The sequence below is a fragment of the Chiloscyllium plagiosum genome, unplaced genomic scaffold (genome assembly GCF_037043375.1).
Source record: "Chiloscyllium plagiosum isolate Xiang-an unplaced genomic scaffold, Cpla_swu_hap1 HiC_scaffold_3, whole genome shotgun sequence".
Lineage (NCBI taxonomy): Eukaryota > Metazoa > Chordata > Chondrichthyes > Orectolobiformes > Hemiscylliidae > Chiloscyllium > Chiloscyllium plagiosum.
The window spans coordinates 115,423,552-115,446,711 of record NW_028270141.1 but is presented as its reverse complement, the minus strand read 5'-3'; the positions used below and the strand labels follow the sequence as shown (position 1 = coordinate 115,446,711).

Sequence of the window (23,160 nt, the reverse complement as noted above, 5' to 3'; positions counted from 1 at the left end):
GATGGGAAAACGGTATGATGAACTGACCCCGGATGAACAAGCCACGGCTTGGTTCGTAGATGGGTCAGCCCAATGGAAAGCGGGACAGCGTAGATGGAAAGCTGCCGCCTTTAACCCAAAACAAGGCACTACCCTAGAAGAATTAGGGGAGGGAAAAAGTAGTCAGTGGGCAGAATTAAAGGCAGTGCATATGGTAGTCATGCAAGCAGGGGTCATGGGAGTTTGTTTGTTCTCTGACTCGTGGTCAGTGGTTAACGGCATGACACAATGGATGCCAACTTGGCAGGCCAATCAGTGGATGATCCAGAATAGGGAAGTGTGGGGTAAACAGTTATGGGAGGATATATGGGAGAAAGCTCAATACCTGGTCATATACATCACCCACGTAGATGCCCATACCTCTCGAAATGATGTGGAAGCTCTACATAACCGATATGTGGATGGTATCGTCCGAACCATGATGGTGCAAAGGGGCACCTCAGTGGACCTAGCTAGATGGGCACACCTTAAGGCTGGGCACTGGGGAGTGCAAGGAACCTTGCACTGGGCTCGAGACCGAGGAATAGACCTTATGGTAGATGATGTTAAGACTGCAGTAAACCAGTGTGAGCAGTGTCAACATCAGCGGCAGGGAGTGCCCCAACACATGATGGGACATATCCATCGGGGGGATGGTCCGGGACAGAGCTGGCAAATGGACTTTGTGGGTCCCTTACCCTCCTCACAAGGATGTAACCACATATGTACAGCTGTGGACACTATGTCTGGGGTTTTGGTAGCCCATCCCTGTCGTCACAACAATCAACAGGCTACCTTGCGATGTTTAGATTTGATTGAACAATTTTATGGATTGCCCATACAGGTCCAGAGTGACAATGGCTCCCATTTCACAGGAAGGGCGGTAAAGCAGTGGTGTCACGATAACCACGTGGAATGGGTTTATCATGTACCCTATCACCCACAAGCTGCGGGACTTATAGAACGAATGAATGGGCTTCTGAAGTCCTCACTACGAAAAGCAGGAGGTTGCAATGACTTAACGGGTTGGAGGAAGCAACTAATTCGGGTGGTGAAACAAATTAATAACCGCCCATTAGGAAATGGGGTAACACCCTTGAATAGGATGATACAAGTATGTGATACCCCAAAGACTCAGCCTATTAAAATGTGGAAGTTCGCTGAGGAAGCTGATATTCCCGTAAGGGCCACGCCGGCTTCGGCTGGACTGGACCTACGAGCACTAACTGCCCAGACTTTGATCCAACAGAAACCTACGGTGATTAAGACCGGGTTAGGGTTGATTTGTCCCCCTGGAACCTATGGGCATATCCTCCCGCGGTCGGGACTGTCACTAAAGGGGATTGATGTGATGGCAGGCGTAATTGACGCAGACTACCAAGGGGAGTTGGGGGTGATCCTGGTCAACATCACCGCTGAACCTTACGTGATACAGAAGGGGGACAGAATAGCGCAATTGGTCATTAAGCCATGTAACCTTACAACGGTGGAAGAGATGGGAGCTCCCGTTACGGTTACTGAGCGTGGGACGGGGGGATTTGGGTCTACTGACACTAAGGGGGCCAAGGTATGGGTGCGCCAGACGACCGGCCCCCCCAGGCCGGCCGAAATCATAGCACAGGGGAAGGACAGTCTGGTCACCATTATGTACCCCGGAGACCCGACCTGGGCAAACGTCCCGGCGAACCAGTGCTACTTACGTGAGACCTAAATAATGTTGTAATTGCTATGCACCCGCAGGCTGACCCTCCGCCTTGAACATGGGGTGGTCATGGGGATTGCGACTCCTATTGGCGATGTTCGCGATCGGATGGCCACTCCAGGGCATCGGTATCACGGCCTGGACGCTGGTACCGGTCGCCCGCCATGAGGTGCGGTGGGAGGCCAGTAGCCAGCGACGGACGCAGGACGACTTTACATGTGAACCCGGTCAGCAGTGCGTTGTTCTGACTCTCACCAGCGACTGTCAATTGTACACGTGTGCACAGTGCTACATGCGCCGGGATGGGGAAAAATATGACATATCGTTCATACCGCCTAATTGCACCCTGGTGGTAAATGCCCAAGTCAAGACGTGTTTGTGGGACCGACGCACCCAGACATGCGGGACAACGGGGACTCATTGGAGCGTCACAGCTCGGGGGGAAGATCTGTGGCTGCGCAATGCCACCGATATTCGGAATCGTCATCGATTCATGTGGTTAATAATGGTACTGCCCTCGACGAACGCCCCGTCTGAGGCGTTATTAAACCCCACGCGGGGCGGGCCAGCACCGAAGAGGGGTGCCACGGGGGGCGTGCGGTCGCATCGAACACAGTTGGCCCCTATTATGTCAACTTGTCAACAGATGGCCCGGGCGGTACTGCACACTGATGTTCATTGGCGGGTACAGTTGCCCCTCATACCCGAGTGTCATAGCAAGAGGCGGCGACGAGCGTGGTACGACACCCTGCTGGGAGGCGCAGGAACTGTTATGGGTATCTCGAATGCCATTGACTCTGAGGTAACCCGTACTAAATTATCTAACACGGGACAGGCCACCTCACAAGGACTACATACTATTGGAAGGTGGATGCCATCCGTAATGATGACTCAAGGAGAGACAGCTGAAATAATGATACGATCTCTGCAATGGGAACTGGATGTCTGGGGCGCCACTCAGGAACTGTTTGAGAACATTACGGCTCAGTTAAATTGGACTGCCTGTCATATTCAAATGTTGCATGCTCAAATACAGAAAGAACGCTTTTTGCGTGTGGTAACATCCCCCAATGTACAGGCGTGGAGGGGACTATGGAATGTATCTGAGAAATTGTGGATGATAACCCATCCAGAGCGAACATGGTGTAACGCAACTATGTGTAACGGATACTTTGTTACCATGAATGTAACCCACACTGTTACGGTCTGTCGATATTATGTATTACCAGTGATTACATCTTCTGGATATTATTTTCTGAAGACAAGGGGACAGTGGTTTAGCCCAGATACCAATATTACCTATGATCTGTCCGCTTGTGAACAGACTGATCAGGGGAAAACTTGCCTACTGATGGACAGGTATCGGGACCCTTGCTTGACTAAGGGAACGGCCCTGTGCGAATGGACTGTTGAGACTCCAAGGGACATGATGTGGCAGATTGGGCCACACACGCTCTGTGTGGCTACCAATAATCCACATCCTATGCTTCCCTCAGCACCGTTCTCGGGATGCCTCTCAAATGTCTATCAGTGGCACTGGCAGAATCACACCTATTTGTTGACCACTTATAGCAGTGCTCGCCACTTTACCAAGGTGCAGTGGAAAGTGCTGAGGAATCCCTGGAACATTTCCCTGGATCGGTTTAAGCAGGCATTGGACCGATCCGAGGAGCTTAAGCAGATATTACGAAAGCATCAAACCAATGTCACCAAGGTTACGGTGTCTACCTTTATACATGGACAGGAGGTAGTACATGCTGCCCGTGTAGTGGACGTGGAGTCAGCTCATCATTGGTGGGACATATTGAGTGGTATGTCCTCCACTGCGGGGACATTCCTGTTCCCACCCTTGTCGATCCTGGTAGCGGTCCTGGTGATTTTAACATGCTGTAATGTCCTGACTTGCTTGTATATTTGGCGTGTACGTAGGCGCTTGTTAGAAAGAATACATATGGGCATAATGTAACACATGTATTGGGTCAAGCAGTGGAATGTGGTGTAAAATTATGTCCCAATACATGTGTGAATCATTATGCAACACATGTATTGGGCCAAGCAGTGGAATGTGGTGAAAGGGTTAAAATTGTGTCCCAATACATGTGTGAATCTAACCGAAAATGGAAGGTGTCGCTTAGTCCCGTGTGAATCTTGTTATACACCTTCCCGTGTGAATCTTCTTATCTGTATGTAACCAGAATGGAATGTGTTTTTTAGCCTTGCTCTGCTGTTCACATGAATGTTTATATCTGGAAAAGGGTATATCAGCTGGAGAAGTCTCCAGTTCGGTAGAGTCTGCTCCGGGGTTACGTTTAACCGCCGAGCGTGGGTTGTTGGCAACCGCTCTACGAGAACTGACGGCTCCCAGTTTTGGTAACATGTAGAGTGAGTATAAGCCAGACCCGTTGTAAGTACGAGACTGGTTGTGGGGACACTGCGGGGAATAAAACTATATTCTAGCAGACTCGCCTCTTGGCTGTTTGTTCTGTGTCAGACTACTTTCCTGCGAGCCTGGTCCTTGACCTTGAGAATTTTTTAAAACAGAACTCCATGTTGGGACTCGAACTCCAGGCTGGGATTAGAACTCCCGCCTGGGACTAGAACTCCATGCTGGGACTAGCCCTCCACACTGGCCTGTCGGTGGTCATGTCTGAGGCCAGGATGAGACATCTACACCAAGGCGGGACCTCCATGCCAGGAAAAGACTTTCATGCCAGGATGCTAGAATACCCAGAAGCTGTCAAAGAATCCATTCCAGGATGAGACCTCCACGCTGAGATAAGGCGGCCAGGCCAGGGTAATACTGTCCTTCTTGGACAGTACTGCCACACTGGGAGACTGTCCCAGCAGGTGCCCGGCCTTGACCACAATTCCAGGCCACTGGAAGCCACTGCGTCGCTGGGCGTGGGCTGGGAGAAGATGCCTTCCAGCAATGTTGTTGAAAGATGGTCAGATATCTTACCATAATTGTTGGAAACATGTAAAGAAAAGCATAGAAAGGCAGACAAAGTGAAGTGGATGGAGTAGGCAAGCACCAGGACCCTGGGCTACCTGTCCTCTGTCATTATCAAGGAATATCAAGCAGGTGGACAAAGGGAAAAAGGAAGGCTTATGGCAGATACTGAGTGCTCATGTTGGCTGAGGCCGAGAGGGGTACAAAAGTGTAATGGAAAGCTTGGAAAGGAAATTAAGAAAATCAAAATGGGGAAGAATAATGCAAGGCAAAATCTGGAAAATCCAAAATTATTTTACAATACAGTAAGAATGAAAGGATAACTGGAGAAGGAATAGAGTCCATAAGGCCAACAGAGGTAATATGTGCATGGAGCTAGAGGACATAGATAGGATTCAAAATGAATATTATGGTGTCAGTGCTCACTAATGTGGGATCATGTGGGTTCAGACACCATGGAGCAGAATTGTAATGTCCTGAAATATTTTTTTATAGACAGAGAAGAGGTTCTGAGTGGTCTGGCAGGCTTTCAAGTAGACAAATGTCCAGGGTCAGAAGAAATGTATCAGGCTGTTCAGTAAGGCAAGGGAGAAAATGTCAGGGACTCTAGCAATAATTTTCAGTATCTCTTAAGCCACAGGTGAAGTACCAGAGGACTTGAGAACAGCCAATATCATATCATTATTCAAGAAGGAAACTGGGAAACTATAGGCCAATCAGTCTCATTTCAGTGGTGGGGAAACTATTGAAAGTAATTCTGTGGGACAGCATTAATTTGTACTTAGAAAGGCAGGGATGAAACTTGCTAGAGACAATAAAAGTTGCAGATGCTGGAATCCAAAGTAGACCAACAGGAGGCTGGAAGAATACAGCAAGCCAGGCAGCATCAGAAGATGGAGAAGTTGACCTTTCGGGTATAACCCTTCTTCAGGAATGGAGGAACAGTCAGCATGATTTTGTTAAGGGATGTCACGTCTGACCAACTTGAGTGAATTTTTTGAAGAGGTGATCAGATGTGTAGTTGAGGGTAATGTATTCAACATAATCTATTGGACTTCAGCCAAAAAGTCTTACTTGGGAAATGGATAGCGAAGATAAAAGCCTATTGGATCCAAGGAAATTTGGCTAATTGGAGTCAAAATTGGCTGTGTGGCAGGAATCAGGTGGTTGAGGGGTACTTTTGTGACTGGAAGCCTATCCAGTGGTTGTCCACAGAGATCAGTGTTGAGGTCGTTGATGTTTGTGATTTATATTAATAATTCAGACTTGACTGTAGGAGTGTTGATCAGTAAATTTGGGGATAAGATAAAAATTGACAAATTGATAAATAGTGAGGAGGATAGCCTTAGATTACAGGAGGATATAGATGGGCTGGTCAGTAGCAAATGGGATTCAATCTGGATAAGTGGGAGATAGCAGACTTGGGTATAACAAACAAAGCAAGAGAATACATGATGAATGGTCGGACCCTGAGAAGCACGAGAATCAAAGAGACCTAGATGTACATGTCCCTGAAGCTTGCAGAACAGGTAGAATAAAGTGGTTAAGAAAACATATGGATACTTACCTTTATTAGATCTAGGCATTGGGTTGAAGAATAGGGAACTTATATCAGAACTGTATTAAAAGTTGGTTTGACCACAGCTAGAGTGTTGTGTACAGGTCTGGAATTCCCCCGAATAGGAGGGATGGGATTGCACTGCAGAGGGTGCAAAGAAGATTTACCAGGATGTTACCTGGGCTGGAGAGTTTCAGTTATGAAGAGAGATTGGATATGATACTGTTACTTGTTGTACCTGCATACTAACTGATGCTGTTTATCATTTTCTATATGCTTAGCCCACATAATGTAATATATAACACAGATTCTGTTGAGTAGTTTTCCTTGGCGCAGAGAAGACTGAGGGGGTACAAGATTGAGATGTATATAATTATGAGGGGCACAGATAGACAGAAAGGAATCTTTCCTGTTGGTAGAGGGACTAATGCCCAGGGAGCATAGATTTAAGATAAGGATAGGAGATCTACAGGGGATGTGAGAAGATTTATTTTCACCCAGAGGGTAGCAGAAAACCTGGAACTCACAGCTGGAAGGGTGGTAAACACTGCAACCCTCATAACATTTCAGAAGTATTTAGATGTACACTTACAGTATCAAGGCTTCCAAGGCTACGGACCAAGTGACAGAAATGGGATTAAAATAGTTAGAGGCTCTTTTTGACCAGAACAGATTTGTTGGACTGAAGGGCCTTTTTCTGTGCTTTCTGACCTCTATGATACTGTTACTTGTTGTACCTGCATACTAACTAATGCTGTTTATCATTTTCTATATGCTTAGCCCACATAATGTAACATATAACACAGATTCTGTTGAGTTGCATTTCTCAAAGTTTATTTACAACACTAACTATTTACACAGCTGCAATATCATCAACTTACACACATAGACTTGGTTCTGTGTTTATTGATGTAACTACAATATACAAAGACATTCAATTGACTATTCAAAGAATGTGGCTGAAGGCAATGTGGGTACCTTTATACAGAAACATCTAGAGCTGTGATGTCAAATATCTGTCTTAAAGACACAAACCTGTCTAGTCTTGTCTATGTCATATTATAACATATCCTCCTTTTCCCTTTAAAGAATGGGAATCAATTTTTGAAAACATACACAGGGAAGCATATGTTATATTCTCTAGGTAACGCCTTGGTGGGTATATAACAATTCCAGATCCAGTTTTTACACAATTATTGTAATTGGCATGTAGTTTCACTCTGCTGTCTGTTATGTCATCGTGGTTGGATACATAACATTTGCCCTGGCTGTTTGTTTTTATTTCTGGCATGATATCTTCAATATCTGAGTTGTCAGATGATAGATGGCTTGCAGGTTGCAGATGTCAGCTATCTTGTTCCAGGATTTGACCATTGCTTATTATAACACCATAAGAAGTAGGTTGGATACAATACCAGTAATATTTTTCCATGAACCCATGAGTTCATGCAAAAGTTGGAAAGGCACAATCTTTGTCCTGATTCACATTGGGGTAACTCTCTGTCTGCTCATTGATCATCTAACAGTTTCCCCCTTCTTTATGTGCTGCACACATTTGGTTAGGTTTGGAGAATGTTGGCAGGAGGAATTGTGTCGATTCGTCTCACAGAGCGATTGCCAAAGTTAATCTGTCATCTCAAGGAGTAGCATGTAGATTCAACATGTCAATAACTATGGATGGATAAGTAGCTTTGCAGTTAATGATCAAACAATGTAGTTCAAATAATGTATTCAGCTCGACTATTTGACTAAGGGTAGTGAGGAGAAGAGGTAATATGTTGAACACCTCTTTTCCTTGGGCATGCCTTGAAAGATTGCACTTGTGTGCTGTAGACCATTATCAATGACAATTTTTTGAGGCAGAATGAGCCTACTGTATATTGTGACAATATTATGGCTTTAAGAGGTACATTTGGTTTTGTTTTTGTTATGAAGCAAGGTTAAGCCAGAGGTCCCGAGCAGCCTTCTCAATTTCAATAAAGCAAACAGCTTGTGAGGCCCGGGAGTTATTTTTTAAAGTTGAAACAATGGAAGCTGCCTGAATGGGTGGGGTCAAACTCCCAAACAACCAGGCTTTCTGCAGCTGTTGGGATCTTACACCTGGATGTAGAAGCTCTCATTCTTCTCTCTGTTAAAGTTAAAGCTGTGGCCTGTTCCTGCTGTGAGAGTTACATGTAAGATAGTCTATTTACTGAATTTACCTTTGCCAAGCATGTATTTATGGGATCTTATTCAATTGGAACTGTTGATTAGTAGTAGTTAATATTTTATATATATGTGTCTATATACATACACGCACATACGCATATATATAATTTTGTTAAGCATTTCAAGACCGTTACAGTTAAGCTCATTTTTTTAAAAAAAATTGTCTGTATTATAATTGTAATGTAAAAATAAAGTGTTTTTGCTTAATGTCAAGTAGTTCAACTACTTGAATTGCATCTGGAATGCAAAGTCTTACACCTCATTTTAAAATAAGAAAAAATTAGGGTCGAGATTATCTTCTTTATATATTTTGTGCGAGTTCGGTTTTAGTCCATAACAATATTATAGTCAATGTGTCAACAATTGGTGCACTCATGGTGTTTAAAATCTTTTACAGAAGGGAATTTTATGAATTAACCAGTCATCACCGTGTAATTGTTCCCTTGTTCTGGAACATTTCTGTCACTATCTTGCACCGTGGTTTCAAAGGAATCATGTAGAAGGAGAGCTTCTCTCAATTGTTGAGGTTGATGGAATTCATACAGGTCAACAACTTGATTAGTTGTTCCTTGTTAATGCTAGATCAATATATGGATTAAATTGTCTTTTTCTGTGTCACGTGACTTATATGTATATGGTGAAGCATTGTCTTGATGTAGAGCTTGCATAAGTACAAATTGTTAGCTTTTGAAGATTACATTCTTGGAGAGTCCCAGTTCATTTGTGAAAGACTGGAGTTAATACTAGCTCAACGATTTGTTGAATATGTTCAGCACCCACCGAAGTTAATATCTTTTTGTGTGTTGCAACTGATCATCATCTGACATAACTGGCTAGATCTGCTCTGCTCAGCTGTGGTCAGAATGTATGAGATTGATGTGGCAGTCTGGAGTCTCCAGTTTTGCAATTGACAAATTTATAACCTCATGAATTGTACAAATATATAGATTAATGAAACTGGCAACCCAATAAAAGGGGATCCATCTGTTTCAATGGTATTAAAACTTTCAGGAGTCCATCCAGAGGATCAATTTTAATATTTATTGAATTGAAGTGATTTGAATTTATTGTCACATGTACTGAGGTACAGTGAAAAGCTTTTCCTTGCGAGCAATACAGGCAGATCACATAGGTAGCGTAGATAAATAAGTAATGGGTAAGCACCAGCAAAAACAAAATCACAGGGACAGGCGAACATTAAGAGTTTGGGAGTCCATTCCGTATTCTAACAACAGGAGGATAGAAACTGTTTCAAAACCGGCTGGTGCATGTGTTCAGGCTTCGGTACCTTCTCCCTGAAGGTAGAGGTTGTAGAAAAACATTGCCAAGGTGGGATGGACCTTTGAGAATGCTGATGGCCTTTCCTTGACAGCGGACCTGATAGATGGAGTCTATCGATGGGAGATTGGCTTTTGTGATTGTCCGAGCTGAGTTCACCACTCTCTGCAACCATCTCTGATTTTGAATGGTAAAGTTGCCATACCAGGTAGTGATACATCCAGACAGAATGCTCTCGATGGTGCACCTATAAATGTTAGCTAGGGTATTTGCTGTCATGCCAAATTTCCTCAGCTGCCTGACGAAGAAGAGATGTTGTTGGGCCTTTGTAACCAGTGTGTCCACATGAAGAGTCCAAGAAGGTTTGTTGTGGATGACCACTCCCAGGAGCTTGACACTCTCCATTCACTCCACTTCTATGTTTTAATGTGTAGGGGGGGCATGAGTAACATCCTGCCGAAAGTTAATAATGAGTTCCTTGGTTTTGCTGGCATTGAGAGCTAGGTTGTTCTCAGTGTACCATTTTTTCAGGTTTTCCACCTTTCATCTGTAGTATGTTTCGTCACCATTTGAGATTCGACCGACTATGGTGGTACCATCAGTGAACTTGTAAATGGCATTAGTCTGGTATTTGGCAATGCAATCATGGGTATACAGTAAGTACAGTAGGGGGCTGAGTATGTACCCCTGTGGGCTCCAGTGTTGATTGTTAATGACAATGAAATATTGTCTCCAGTCTTCACTGATTGTGGCCTGTGGGTCAGGAAACTGAGGATCCAGTTGCAGAGAGTGGGGCTTAGCCTGAGATCACTAAGTTTAGTAATCAGTCTCGAGGGGATAATAGTGTTGAAGGCTAAACTGTAGTCAATGAGTAGGATTCTTACGTAGCTGTTCATGGCGTTAAGGTGTTCTAGGGAGGAATGAAGGGCAAGTGATATGGCATCTGACGTGGATCTGTTGGGCTGATAGGCAAATTGGAGTGGGTCAAGATTAGTGGAGTGGCTGGAGTTGAATAATGCCATGACCAGGCTTTCAAAGCACTTCATGACCACTGAAGTTAGGGACACTGGGTGGTAGTCAATGAGACATGCTGTATGAGCCTTCTTAGGCACAGGGATGATGGCTAATGCCAATCTTTAAGATGGATAATGCCAATACATGAGATGTCAAATCAGTTGTATGCAGTTAGCTTATCTTGTGTGGACTGTCCCATGCTGCGTCAGATTCTTCAATGTATCTTGTGTCAGACGTATAAAGGAATGATATTTGCACCCGCACCAATGTTGCTTGTGGCATATAATACATACTGTCAATTCTTTTTGGGGTCTGTCACTAAGATAGAACCGAGGGCTTCAGCTTCCCTGGAACAACCAAACAGTGTGTCATTTTTACGAAATGCAATGACTGACTGGTAGCTGTAAGCAATGACCTTGCAGTTACCACTTGGACTTCATTAACATTTTTGCCTGCTATGGATGGAACAATGGAAGCTCCTTTAACATTGGGCCTTGGTGGCTCTTCTTCACATGTCGCTGTGGAGCACTTTGAGTTTCTCTGAGCAATTGGACTTCTTAAAGATGTTAGTCAAATGTGCTCTTGTGGAACATAAATCACAAAATATTGTTCCATTGAACAAAGTGATGGTCACAATAGGTTCTTGTGGATGCTGTGAGCCTGCTACAATTGCTTTAATTTTGTGTCCTTCTTTTGGCAAAGCATCAATGATAAATCATTTGCTTTTGTCCAGAAGCGCATTTTGGATACATTTGATTGGTGTAGAAGCAATGACTCGTTCCATTAGCCTTTCAGCTAAGTTACCTTCAGTTAAATAACATTGAATGTTTTTGAATCAACACCCACCTACAAACTAGGCAGAAGTGGATACTGCAGATGCTGGAGATTAGAGTCAAGATTAGAGTGGTGCTGGAAAAGCACAGCAGGTCAGGCAGCATCCAAGGAGCAGGAAAATCGACGTTTCGGACAAAAGCCCTTCATCAGGAATGCCCTTCATTGCCCTGTTGGGCTTTTCCAGCACCACTCTAATCTTGACCCATCTACGAACTATTGGACTGTTTTGCCTGGCTGCTGGTGATATGACATGAACCTGTGTACCTGGGAATTTACTCAAACTTTTAAGTGGATCTTATAAACTCTGAAAATTTTGTCCTAATATTTGGGATCATCATCAGCAATCCCAGAGGATTTTATTCTTCACCCTTCAGTGCCCAAACAAGAACAAATTTGACAGCTTATCATTTTTTGTTAGTTATCTGATGGTCCATATTTTCTTCAAATAAATGAAGTTTTGACAAGATTTAAATATCAATCCATGGTTATGCATTTTCTTTTTTTTTAAATGCTAATTTAATCTGTATTTCAGTATTGTCGTGCAATGTTTTTCTGTATCCATGTTAACTACTATGTATTTTTTGCTGTAAATTATTGCTCCTTCAAAACATTCAGACTTCTTGTACTAGGGTTTTGTCTGCAGCCTCCGTTTACACCAAAAAAGGGGTGATGATGTCAAAAGCAATCTATTTTCTTATTTTTATGTCAATTTGGGAAAAGAAAACGATGGAATCAACTAATGACTAGACACCAGTAACACCGTGGGTGGCAAGGTGGCACAGTGGTTAGCACTGCTGCCTCACAGCGCCAGAGACCCGGGTTCAATTCCCGCCTCAGGCGACTGACTGTGTGGAGTTTGCACGTTCTCCCCGTGTCTGTGTGGGTTTCCTCCGGGTGCTCCGGTTTCCTCCCACAGTCCGAAGATGTGCAGGCCAGGTGAATTGGCCATGCTAAATTGCCCATAGTGTTAGGTAAGGGGTAAATGTAGAGGTATGGGTGGGTTGCGCTTCGGCGGGGCGGTGTGGACTTGTTGGGCCGAAGGGCCTGTTTCCACTCTGTAATTAATCTAATCTAATCTAAAAAACCTGTTTCGTAAAGAAAACAATTTTTCAGCGGTTTTACTGGTATTTCCTTCTAGTAGTATTTTGGAGTTGTCCTCTAAAGGACCGATGTAAAATGGCCTTTTTAAAAATGGCAGCCTCTGATATTTATTTTCTTTTAAAGAGAGTGGTAGAATACTTATTGCACTTCAGTATAGGTTTTGTACACCTCAGTTTTAATTGTAGTGCTTTAGTTTTGGAGCTGGAACCGATTTATGGATGACTGTGAGGAAATCTTCATTCACACTGTGATGGTACTGTCACCTTTCCAGCCTTTGGCATCCAACTTCTGTTTCTCGTTAACTGTCAAAAATAGCTTTCAGTGCCCACTTACTGCCACCAGCTTTAAAGTATTGTTGCTGTCACCATGATGGCATTTGTAGTTTGCAATTAATGTTAGCCTGGATATAACATACCACAGATTGCAGGTTCTGTTACATTAGATATCTGGAGTTTATTTACCATGTCAACAAGATGCAAGGCTATCATATCACCGGCTTGTCTGGGTTCTCTGCTTATTGTAGTTACTATACATTATATACACACACACACATACACGCACACACACACCTAACTACTGTACACCAGATCCATTAGAGTGACTGAAGATGAGATCGGTACCTTTACACTGGAACATCACACATTGTAATGTTATGTAACAATCTTAAAGTATAGAACTATCTCATCTGGAATCTATGCCATATTACATAACTAACCATTTATGACCCTTCCAAATCTTAGAGTTTTGCAATCTCTCACCAGTTAGACACAACCATCTGATGAAGGAGTGGTGCTCCAAAGGCTAGTGCTTCCAATTAAACCTGTTGGACTATAATCTAGTGTTGTGTGATTTTTAACTTTGTACACCCCAGTCCAACACCGGCATCTCCAAATCAGTTAGATAAAGTGCACCTTCTTTACACTTCCTGTCAAATGGACAGTTAATAAGTGCTTCACATTTTCAGACAATTTCAGTTTTAATTTTTATTTAAAAGCTGGACAAAATTGCAGGAAAAATATTAGTGTTAAATAAAAGGCTAGTTTGAGGAAAGTCAATAAACATTTTGAGCATCGCTAAACCATAAGATGAGACAAATTTAAATGCAGACTTGCAAATTTTAAAAACACTGATTGAATTTACCTCAGCAGCAGTACCAAAAGGAATGTACAACAAGTTGCAATGATCAAACAATGCTGTCAGTAATTTTAAGTTCTGTCAACAAACTATACCCTACAAATATTGACTGTTTGCCTATACTATTAAATTAGAATCTAACATATTATGGTTTCAGACTTTACAGGTCTGCACATTTAAGTCACAGAACATGTGATGTTCCAGTAAAAAGCGACCTGTCTTGCTGTCATTGTATGTAAAGGAATCAGTGTAATGTCTTCAGTCAGTCAGCTTTGTGCCTGTAATGAACAGTAACATCAGTAAGCACAGAACCAGAAACATTCTGGCTAAATATGAAATGTGTGTAAATTTGTGACATCAAAGTTGCATAAATATTCTAAATAAACTTCAAGATACCTTCCTCAACAAGAACCTGACTGTGATATCCTCTACTGGGCTAACACATCGAAAGCAACAAACTGCATAATTTGGTACTGTGAAGAAATAACAGTTTAATAACCCAACTGCCATGTAAACTAAAGATTAATTTTGCAGTTTATCCATTTTGTTGATAATACTGCTGTAGTTGCAATCAATGTTCAACACTGTAGTATATTAAACTAGCAAATTAGAATCCATCATTGCACAGTATGAGGTCTTACACAACATGAATGTTACAACATTTTTCATAATGTGTTTATTTTGTAATCTTTATTATGAACCATCAAGGTAAGTACTTTGGAAGTTGGGGCTAGTGCTTTACTTACAGCTGAAGCCTGAATTCTTAATTGAGCTGCTTTAAGTTACTTCCCTTTCAGAGTTTAATTATGAATCTGGGATCCCAGGATGTGGGCTCTTGCTTTTTTAAAGTCATCAAATTTCTTGTATATGCACATCAGAATCCATTGAGATTTTCTCTTTGCAGTATAGAATCAGGAATGAATTATGTTTTTGTTTTTAAGTGATCCAACGATACGTGTGAGATTTGTGATGGAGTTGAGCAAAATCCATTTTAAATAGCTCCAAGCATCAGAAAGTAAAGTTACAATGCTTCTGAGTGCTTCATGTGACTGTGCTGTAAGATTTTTCCTTCCATATTTTAATAATACCCAATGATGTCTGACTACGTGGTTGAACAATGAGTTGCAAACAATTATATTCCATAATGTACTGACTGTTTAACAAATTTCAACAGACTGAAAAATGGAATAACTTGCCAAAGGCTGGTGTTAATAATTGGTACCCTCAGATCACAGCAAGAGCACAGATGGAGATGCTAACCTCTCTGAGCCGCGTGCTGTGGGCATTATTTAAAATTTGATTGGTAGAACAAAAAAACAGTATTGCTGCATGGAGGGATTCACTTAGTTTTAATTACAAACTGCCTCTCAGCCATTTCACTGCCAAATATTCTTGAAAAGGTACTTGTCAATAGTTGCAGCATTCAATAATGGTTGCTTTATGTCCCGCTGTTATATCACTGATGTTATCAAATTTTCTCATTTGGCATTTACCTGTTCAGGAGAAGTAGGTGCCAATTAAAATATTTAAATTATTAATGTCGTTTGACATGTCCCTGACCCAAATCCACCTTCATCACAGTACTTCTGTATCGAAGAATGCAAAATATATTTTGTGATTTGCAAAGAAAAACAAGCATTAAAACTGTCCAAATATTTGTCTACTTGCTGATTTTTAAACAAATTTTCTTTACTTGTAATTAACTACTATTGGTAGATGCATGCTATAATTTATTGCACAACTATCTTTACTCTAAGTGTTTTTTTCCTAGTTTTCATGTCATTCTCATGTCAGTTTCATGATCCAATATGTGAATCGATACAGAACTCATATTCATAATATTAGCATGGTTTCTGTTTGTCCTTGAGATGGAGGAAGAGCGATTTAAGTTTTGCTTTATTGATGTTTGTAACCAACTCTTCTTGATCCGGTGTGCTATCCATTTCATATTACCCTACACAGCAATTTCTGAGGGATTCCTGAGGACATGACATTACCATCATGTCACTACATTGATTGTTGTGGTTCCAACCAGAAAACCAGACGGCTGTCCCTTGCCACATTCTACATCTTAAGTTTTTGTCGCAACAGAAGCAAGTTGATTGACATGTTCCTGACCAGAAACCCCTTTCATCACCGTCCTCCTCGACTGAAAAACTGTGAAACAAAAAGTACAAAAGCACCAGCCATTAAATCTGTCCATATATTTTCCTTCACAGAATTATTACAGTGTAGAAGATGACCATTCAATCCATTATGTCTACCCTGGTTCTCTAAATGAGCATCATGATTTGATGCCATTCTCCTGCGTTTCCATGTAATCCTAAAGATTACTTCTATTTAACTAATTCTCTTGAGTGCTTCAAATTAACCTGCCTCCACCAAACTTCAGACAGTGTATTCCAGACCTCAGCAACTCACTGTGTGATCTTGTCATATTCTATTTACTTCTTTTGCAAATGGATTTAAATCTGGGCCCTTTATTTTGATGCATTTATGAGGAGGAACTGTTTTGTCCTTACTCAGAGCAGAGCTCTTATGATTTTTGAAACCTCTATCAAATGTCCTCTTAGCCTGCTTATCTCCAAGGAAACAGTCCTAACTTCTCCAAACTTTCCTCATAGCTGAAGCTTTTTAACACCAGAACCATTCTCACAAACCTCTACTTCACTCTCTCCAATGTGTGCTTATCCTTCCAAAAATATGGTGTCCAGAATTGTAAATAATACTTCAGCTGAGGTCAAATGAATGTTTTCTTGCTCATAGTTAAGCAAAATTTTAAGTGAAACATTTGCTATTTGTACATGAAAACCACAACATATTGTACAGCTGTGTTTACTGTGTGCTCTTTTTATAAGTTTCATCTCACTTTTATGCTAGTTTCATAAACTTATCAATGAATCCTTGCATGAGAATGCACATCCCTGGAATCTTAAAGCTGGGTGAGAGCTGCAGTCAGTAGCCACAAAGGTAACAGCAACCTGGAATTTTTGGTTCAGTGGATTCTTCCAAACTGGAATAGTAACTTTATAAATATTACACAGTTTGCAATCCAACACTGCCTTTGGAAGGTCAGAGAGACTTTGTACACCTGGATGGGAAATTTCATTATCTTCTATTTCTGAATACAGAGAAGACAACGGACTTGTGAGCACTTCACCTTAGTGGGAAAAATGTACTAAAACCAGTAATACTGGTGATACTGGTGTATGCCTGCTGTCCTGACAACAGTCATGAGGTTTTAATCACATTCCAGTCCACAGTTCAGCAATCTTTCAAAATTAATCCAGAGAGTGGCTGCTCTGAGTCAGGGTTTATCTGTGCACCTGTGGCTGATGACTCCACTCCATAATCCCATCACTTGTAACTAGTGCTCCAAGAAGAGAGACCCATGTTGCACTGAGCAGACCATCAGTGTTGTGATATCATGGTTCCACAGGCTGGTTTACTTAGTGGCTGTTCTGGAAGTCCTCTGGTACTCACCGGAAAGGGTGTCCCAATTCCTGGTGGTCTGTTACATCCTCCAAAACGTGACCACCCAAGCTTCAATGGGCAGCTCAGCAAGAAGATGCTGAGGAGGAGGAAGAAGGAGTAGTGAGAAATCAAGAGGCACATGCATTCTCCAGCTGGTCTGAGCCCCATGAAGTCAGAGCTACTGCACCATATTGGGGAGGAGGGTGTAAACTGCTGGAGTGTTTGGTAGCCTGCAACTTGCTTTGAGGACGACTATCTGCAGTCATTCTGAACCTTGATCTCATCAAATTGGACTTGCACAGCACTAGCTGAGGTTTAATGGCCCGTAACACAGCATTCAGACGTTGAGGTTTTTATTGTTGTCTATGCTACATTGAAAGCTGAGACATTGACAATCAGCTGCAGAATCAGGCCATAATCTACCAGTATTACAATGGAGCTGGCTGTCACATTCATACTGGAAAGTACATGCTCCAAACTCTGTGTGAAGCAGTTGGAAACCAATATCCTTCATGCCATGTTCATTGCCAGTGACAAGAGGCTGTATCTGCAACAGAACCCATCAATAGACTCACATCTCAGTTAGTTAACATCAGTGAACCTTACCCCCAACCCACCTCTACCTCTGTCACATCCAGTGGACTTTACAGACCTAGATCCTGGTTCCATAGTACCCTTAAAAGTACTTCTGTAGGCAGTATTTTATATGTTGTCTGTGAGTGTTAATTGGTAGTGTTTCTCTGCAGAGGTCTGCTTTCTCTTTAGATATCCAACTCTATCACCTCTGGTTGACCAGGTGGCAGTTCTTAAATATCTGAAAACATACCTGTGTAAGTTGGCAGTTGAAGTGAGTGCAGGTTGGGTAAGGGGAAAGGAAGAGCTGCATTATCTGCAAACTTTACATCAGATAGACGGTGGGATAATGATGAACGGAGAAAGCAAAATGTGCATAATGGGCAGCATGGTGGCTCAATGGTTAGCACTGCAGCCTCACAGTGCCAGGGGCCTGGGTTCGATTTCAACCTCAGGTGACTGCCTGTGTGGAGTTTGCACATTCTCCCTGTGTCTGTGGGTTTCCGCCGGATGCTCTGGTTTCCTCCCACAGTCCAAAGATGTGCAGGTTAGGTGAATTGGCCGTGCTAAATTGTCCATAGCGTTCGGTGCATTAGTCAGGGGGAAATATGTTTGGGTGGGTTACTCTTCGGAGGATTGGTGTGCACTTGTTGGGCTGAAGGGCCTGTTTCCACACTGTCGGTAATCTAATAATGCAGTCATCATGAGGGCCTCTTTAATTACTGTCAGTACCATGAGGTTTCATACATGTAGCTGGGCCTGTCCCCTATTCATTTGTTGCTAGTGCTGTCCATTATAGGCGAGCTGGCTTGCAGGTCTGTGTGTTGAGTATGGGGGATATTGGGAGTAAGTGGAAGCTATGAGATGTTACTTACTGTGAGCTAAGTATGCAAGGGTAAAGCGAAGCAAATAAGTGTGAGCTTTGAGTCAAGGACAATACATTTGTTGATGGGAGAGTGAAAGATGTGTGATGAAAGGAGCAGTGTGTGATGTTCATGCTGCTATTGGGATGTTTCAGTGTCCCACATTATATAGGTCAAACATTTATTTTCCTGATTAGTGACTTTAATAGGAAGTGACAATTGACCATAAAAAATAGGTACAGAAGTTGCCCATCAAATCTGCTCTGCCATTCAATGGGATCATAGCTGATCTGATCATCTTCAACTCCATTTTACTGCCTTTTCCACACAACCCTTTGTTCCCTTACTGATTCCCTTACTGTCTCTCTCAGCTTTGAATATATTTAATGATCCAACCTCTGAAGCCCTCTGTGGTAAAGATCTCCACAGATTCACAACTTTATGAAATTAAAAATAAACTTCCTCATCTCTGTGTTAAGTGTATGATGCCTTATTCTGAGATTATGCCCTTTAGTCCTAGGTTCAACCACAAGGGAACACAACCTCTCCACATCTACCCTGTCAAGTCCTCTAATAATCTTGTATGTTTCAACAAAGTCATCTCTCATTCTATATCCCAATGAGCTCAATCCGAATCTACTCACCCTCATAACGGTCCTCCATTCCTGGTATCAGCATAATGAATGTTCTCTAGACTACCTCCAATGCCAGTGTATCTCACCTTACACACTGTAGACAAATATCAGATAGAGCAGTTTAAAAATAAGACAGTAATCAAGCGCTTTAATGATTGCTTACAACAGGTAATGGGAAATGTTGACAACGATGACCAACTATGTCACAACAGGGATGTACATCCTTTAAAAGGTGTGCAGTGATGGGAATTAGTTAAGAAAAAGAAAAATACCAGGATAACTTCTTTGGTATTGGTGTGCATAGATCTTGCTAAAGAATGGCGCAGTTAATAATGCGCAAGCTATGAAAAAGCAATGGTAATCAATGCTCATAATGCATTTAATGATTTCTAACACAAAGAATATATATTTGAGATCCAAGCTTCACTTTTCTCAATATGATATTGCTCTCTTTTGCAGAAAATACCACTGATGTTGGAAGGTAGATTGTTGCAAGGCTGCTTACTGAATCCTCCATGAAGAACCTGGAGATTTATGGGATAACAAATGAATATGAAAGAGAATGATGATGACATGTGATGACAAGCTCAGTCATGGGCTTAGCAAGAAACCTGAGCCAAGCATGAAGTGGCACAAGTGATGCACTATTCACAGAACAGTACAGTTAATGAATATGTTATTCCACAGATTTAAAGAACTCAAATTTAAATGTCTTCCGGAGGACAGTGAACAGTTAGAGATCATAGTTCACATTGGTACCAATGGACTTTGGTAGGAAGGGGAATGTGACCCCAGCCATTAGAATTTAGGGAACTAGGTAGAAAGTTAGCAAGCAGGGTCTCCACTGTAGTAATCTCTGAATTAGTTACAATGCCATGTGCAAGTAAGTTCAGATATAGGCGGCTAAGGCAATAAATGTGTGGCTGGAATGGTGGTGTATGAGGGAAGGCTTTAGATTTCTGGGACACCGGACCTGGAAAAGCTTGGTCCTGAACTGAGCTCAAACTGAGTTCCATGTGGGACGATTTGTCAGTGCTGATGGGAGGGCTTTAAACTAACTTGGCAGGGTCATGGGAGCCAAGAGAGAATAATAGAGGAGGATACTAGGGTTCGCAAAATACTTGGTAATACAGCTGGCACTAGTATAGAGAATAGCAAATTAATAGGTGAAGTCAGAGTAAGGGAGAAAGAGATGATGTTTCAGAGTTACTGTGCATGTATGGAAATTCATGGAGTTCAGTCACTAAGCTTGGGGATTCACAGATCTTGCCTCCACAACTCACTGGGATAAAGAATTCTAGAGAAGCACAGTCTCCTGAGAGAAGTTGAGATAACAATGGCCTGAATAACATTGTAAACTATAAATACTAACTAAACCTATAATTAGTAACAGTAAGCTGTAAATGTATCCATTATATCTTCTCCATTGTATATGCTCGATTGAAATCTTTGCTGCTTTATCTGATGCAGACTTGAGAATGTTCAGTTTTCACCAAAACGGAAATGTTGCTGATGCTGAAGTCAAAGGGACTCATGGAATTCCCCAGTCAAATACAAGCAAAATCGTTCAGATGTTGGAAATCTAAAACAAACCCAGAGAACAGCAGAAAAAAATCGGCAGTTGGCCTTACCATTGTTCATTCACCTGCTCCTCGGATGCTGCCTGAACTGCTGTGCTCTTCCAGCACCACTAATCCAGAATCTGGTTTCCAGCATCTGCAGTCATTGTTTTTACCTAGTTGATTTTAACCCCCTGGCAGCCTAACTCCCTTTAGGTCTGTTAAAGGACTTAACTGGACAATTAATGATCATTTAAAGGTCTCTCTGTTCCCATGATTGTATTGTACATGTTCAGAAGGAGGCCCATACCAAATGAGTAAACCCAACAACTTCAGCTGTGCAGGGTGGTATCAGGCAAGTGAGGTGGAATGAAACTTTGGAAGTTCGTTGGGCCCAGATATACTTTCTCTCATGCCCAACCCGTGCTCTCCTTTTTGCCTTCTACTTCAGTCTCTTAGACCATTCCTCTCATTTCATTCACCCTATCCACTATTATCCCTACTGCTAGACTGCACTCAGTAAGACACTTGATGCAGATCTGAGTCCAGGCTCCTCTTCCTCAGGATTATCTATATTCCTAGCAGTGGCCACAGCTTTGTGCTGTTGGGAGCACAGATCTGTAGCTATCTGCAAGATACGATCGGAAGTTTTGCCTGAAATTGACACAGAGTAGCCTCCAGGATCCTCCCTCAACAAGGATCTCAGTGAGTCCCTCTCTCACTGCACACCCCAGGTCATCTCCTCTGCCCTGAAGCTCTTCAGCCACGTCCTGAAACAAACTCGCTACCACAGCCACATCTCTTTCCTCAGTACGTGCCTACCGAACCGACTGACCCTGCATGGACTCCGGACTACATTCAGACCAACACAATTTGGACCCAACCAGGACAACCAGTACCTGCAACAAATCCGAAGCCTCCAGCAACAGACGTCCCTCCGGATCCTCCGTTCCACGCTCACAGCCATGCGCCGCCACCTACATTCCCTGCAGTCAGCCCTGCCCCAGCTCAGGACAACACTCTCACAGACCTACAAAGGATCTCTACTGTTCTTCATCCTCAGAAGAATTCATACACTGAACAAGCACCTTTTCCTAGCCTTATCGAACATCAAAGAAAGTAAGTATAAAAAACTTTCATGTACTCACCCCCACACTCCGGATTCCTCGACCATTCCTGAACCTTCTCGCGACCTCCGGAGCCGCTCAGGTGTCATTGCCCACGCGGCTGCTGCAGCCACCACCGCCGCGGCGAACGGTGATGTCACTTCCGCCCCCACCGCCGCACGGACAACAGCCACCACCGACCATGCAGCCTCCGCGATCGCCGCCCAAACAACCGCCTCCACGATCGCCAGGAAGACCATCGCCGACAGATACGCGGTCTCCGTGGGATCCACGGCTACCGGGACCAGTGCTGTTTCTGCCCGGCGCGCCACTTCCGCCCCTGGAGCTGCCGCCGCCACAGCCACTTCCGCCCCCCCGGTGACGTCACTCACCTGCTCAAGGACCACACCGCACGCTACGCCACTCCCACGTCGATCTCCGCCCTGCGACGATCTCTGCCCCCACGTTAATCTCCACCCCCACATTGATCTCTGCCCCCACATTGATCTCTGCCCCCACGCGCAACTCCGCCCCCACGACTAACTCCGCCCCATGTCTAACTCCACCCCCACTCCCAGCTCCAGCCCCACACCAGGTCCGAGCTCCCAGCCCTGCCGTATTTTCACCATCCCTCCAGATCTCCCTCTCTCTGAGGATGAATGCTCAGTCCTCAGCAGAGGCCTCACCTTCATCCCCCTACGCTCCCAGATCAATGCGTTCGACATTTCTTCCACCGCCTTTGCCTCCACACCTACTTCTTCATCCAGGATTCTCGCCCACCCTCTGACGACCCCTTCTTCCGCCTCCAACACACCCCATCCACCTGGACACCTCGTGCTGGCCTCTTACCCGCCCTTGATCTCTTCATAGCCAACTGCTGCCGTGACATCGACCGCCTCAACCTCAACCTCTCCACCCTCTCACCCACTCCAACCTCTCACCATCACAACACGCACTCCCTCCACTCCCTCCGCTCCAACCCCAACCTCACCATCAAACCAGCAGACAAGGGAGGCACAGTGGTAGTTTGGCGCACCGATCTTTACACCGCTGAAGCTAGATGCCAACTCGCAGACACCTCCTCCTACTGCCCCCTTGACCATGACCCCACCTCCCACCACCAAACCCTCATCTCCCAGACCATCCATAACCT

General features: G+C 43.3%; 1 protein-coding gene across 1 annotated transcript in view; it reads left to right on the top strand.

The window, feature by feature from the left end:
- The window catches only part of LOC148150646 (uncharacterized), a 48,195-nt gene extending 25,645 nt beyond the window's left edge, over positions 1–22,550 (top strand). Inside the window, exon 2 of the mRNA XM_087976705.1 lies at positions 21,576–22,550. Within this exon, the coding sequence (XP_087832831.1) occupies positions 21,576–22,550 (975 nt within the window). The remainder of the gene's footprint in view (positions 1–21,575) is intronic.
- Positions 22,551–23,160: the final 610 nt, after the last annotated feature.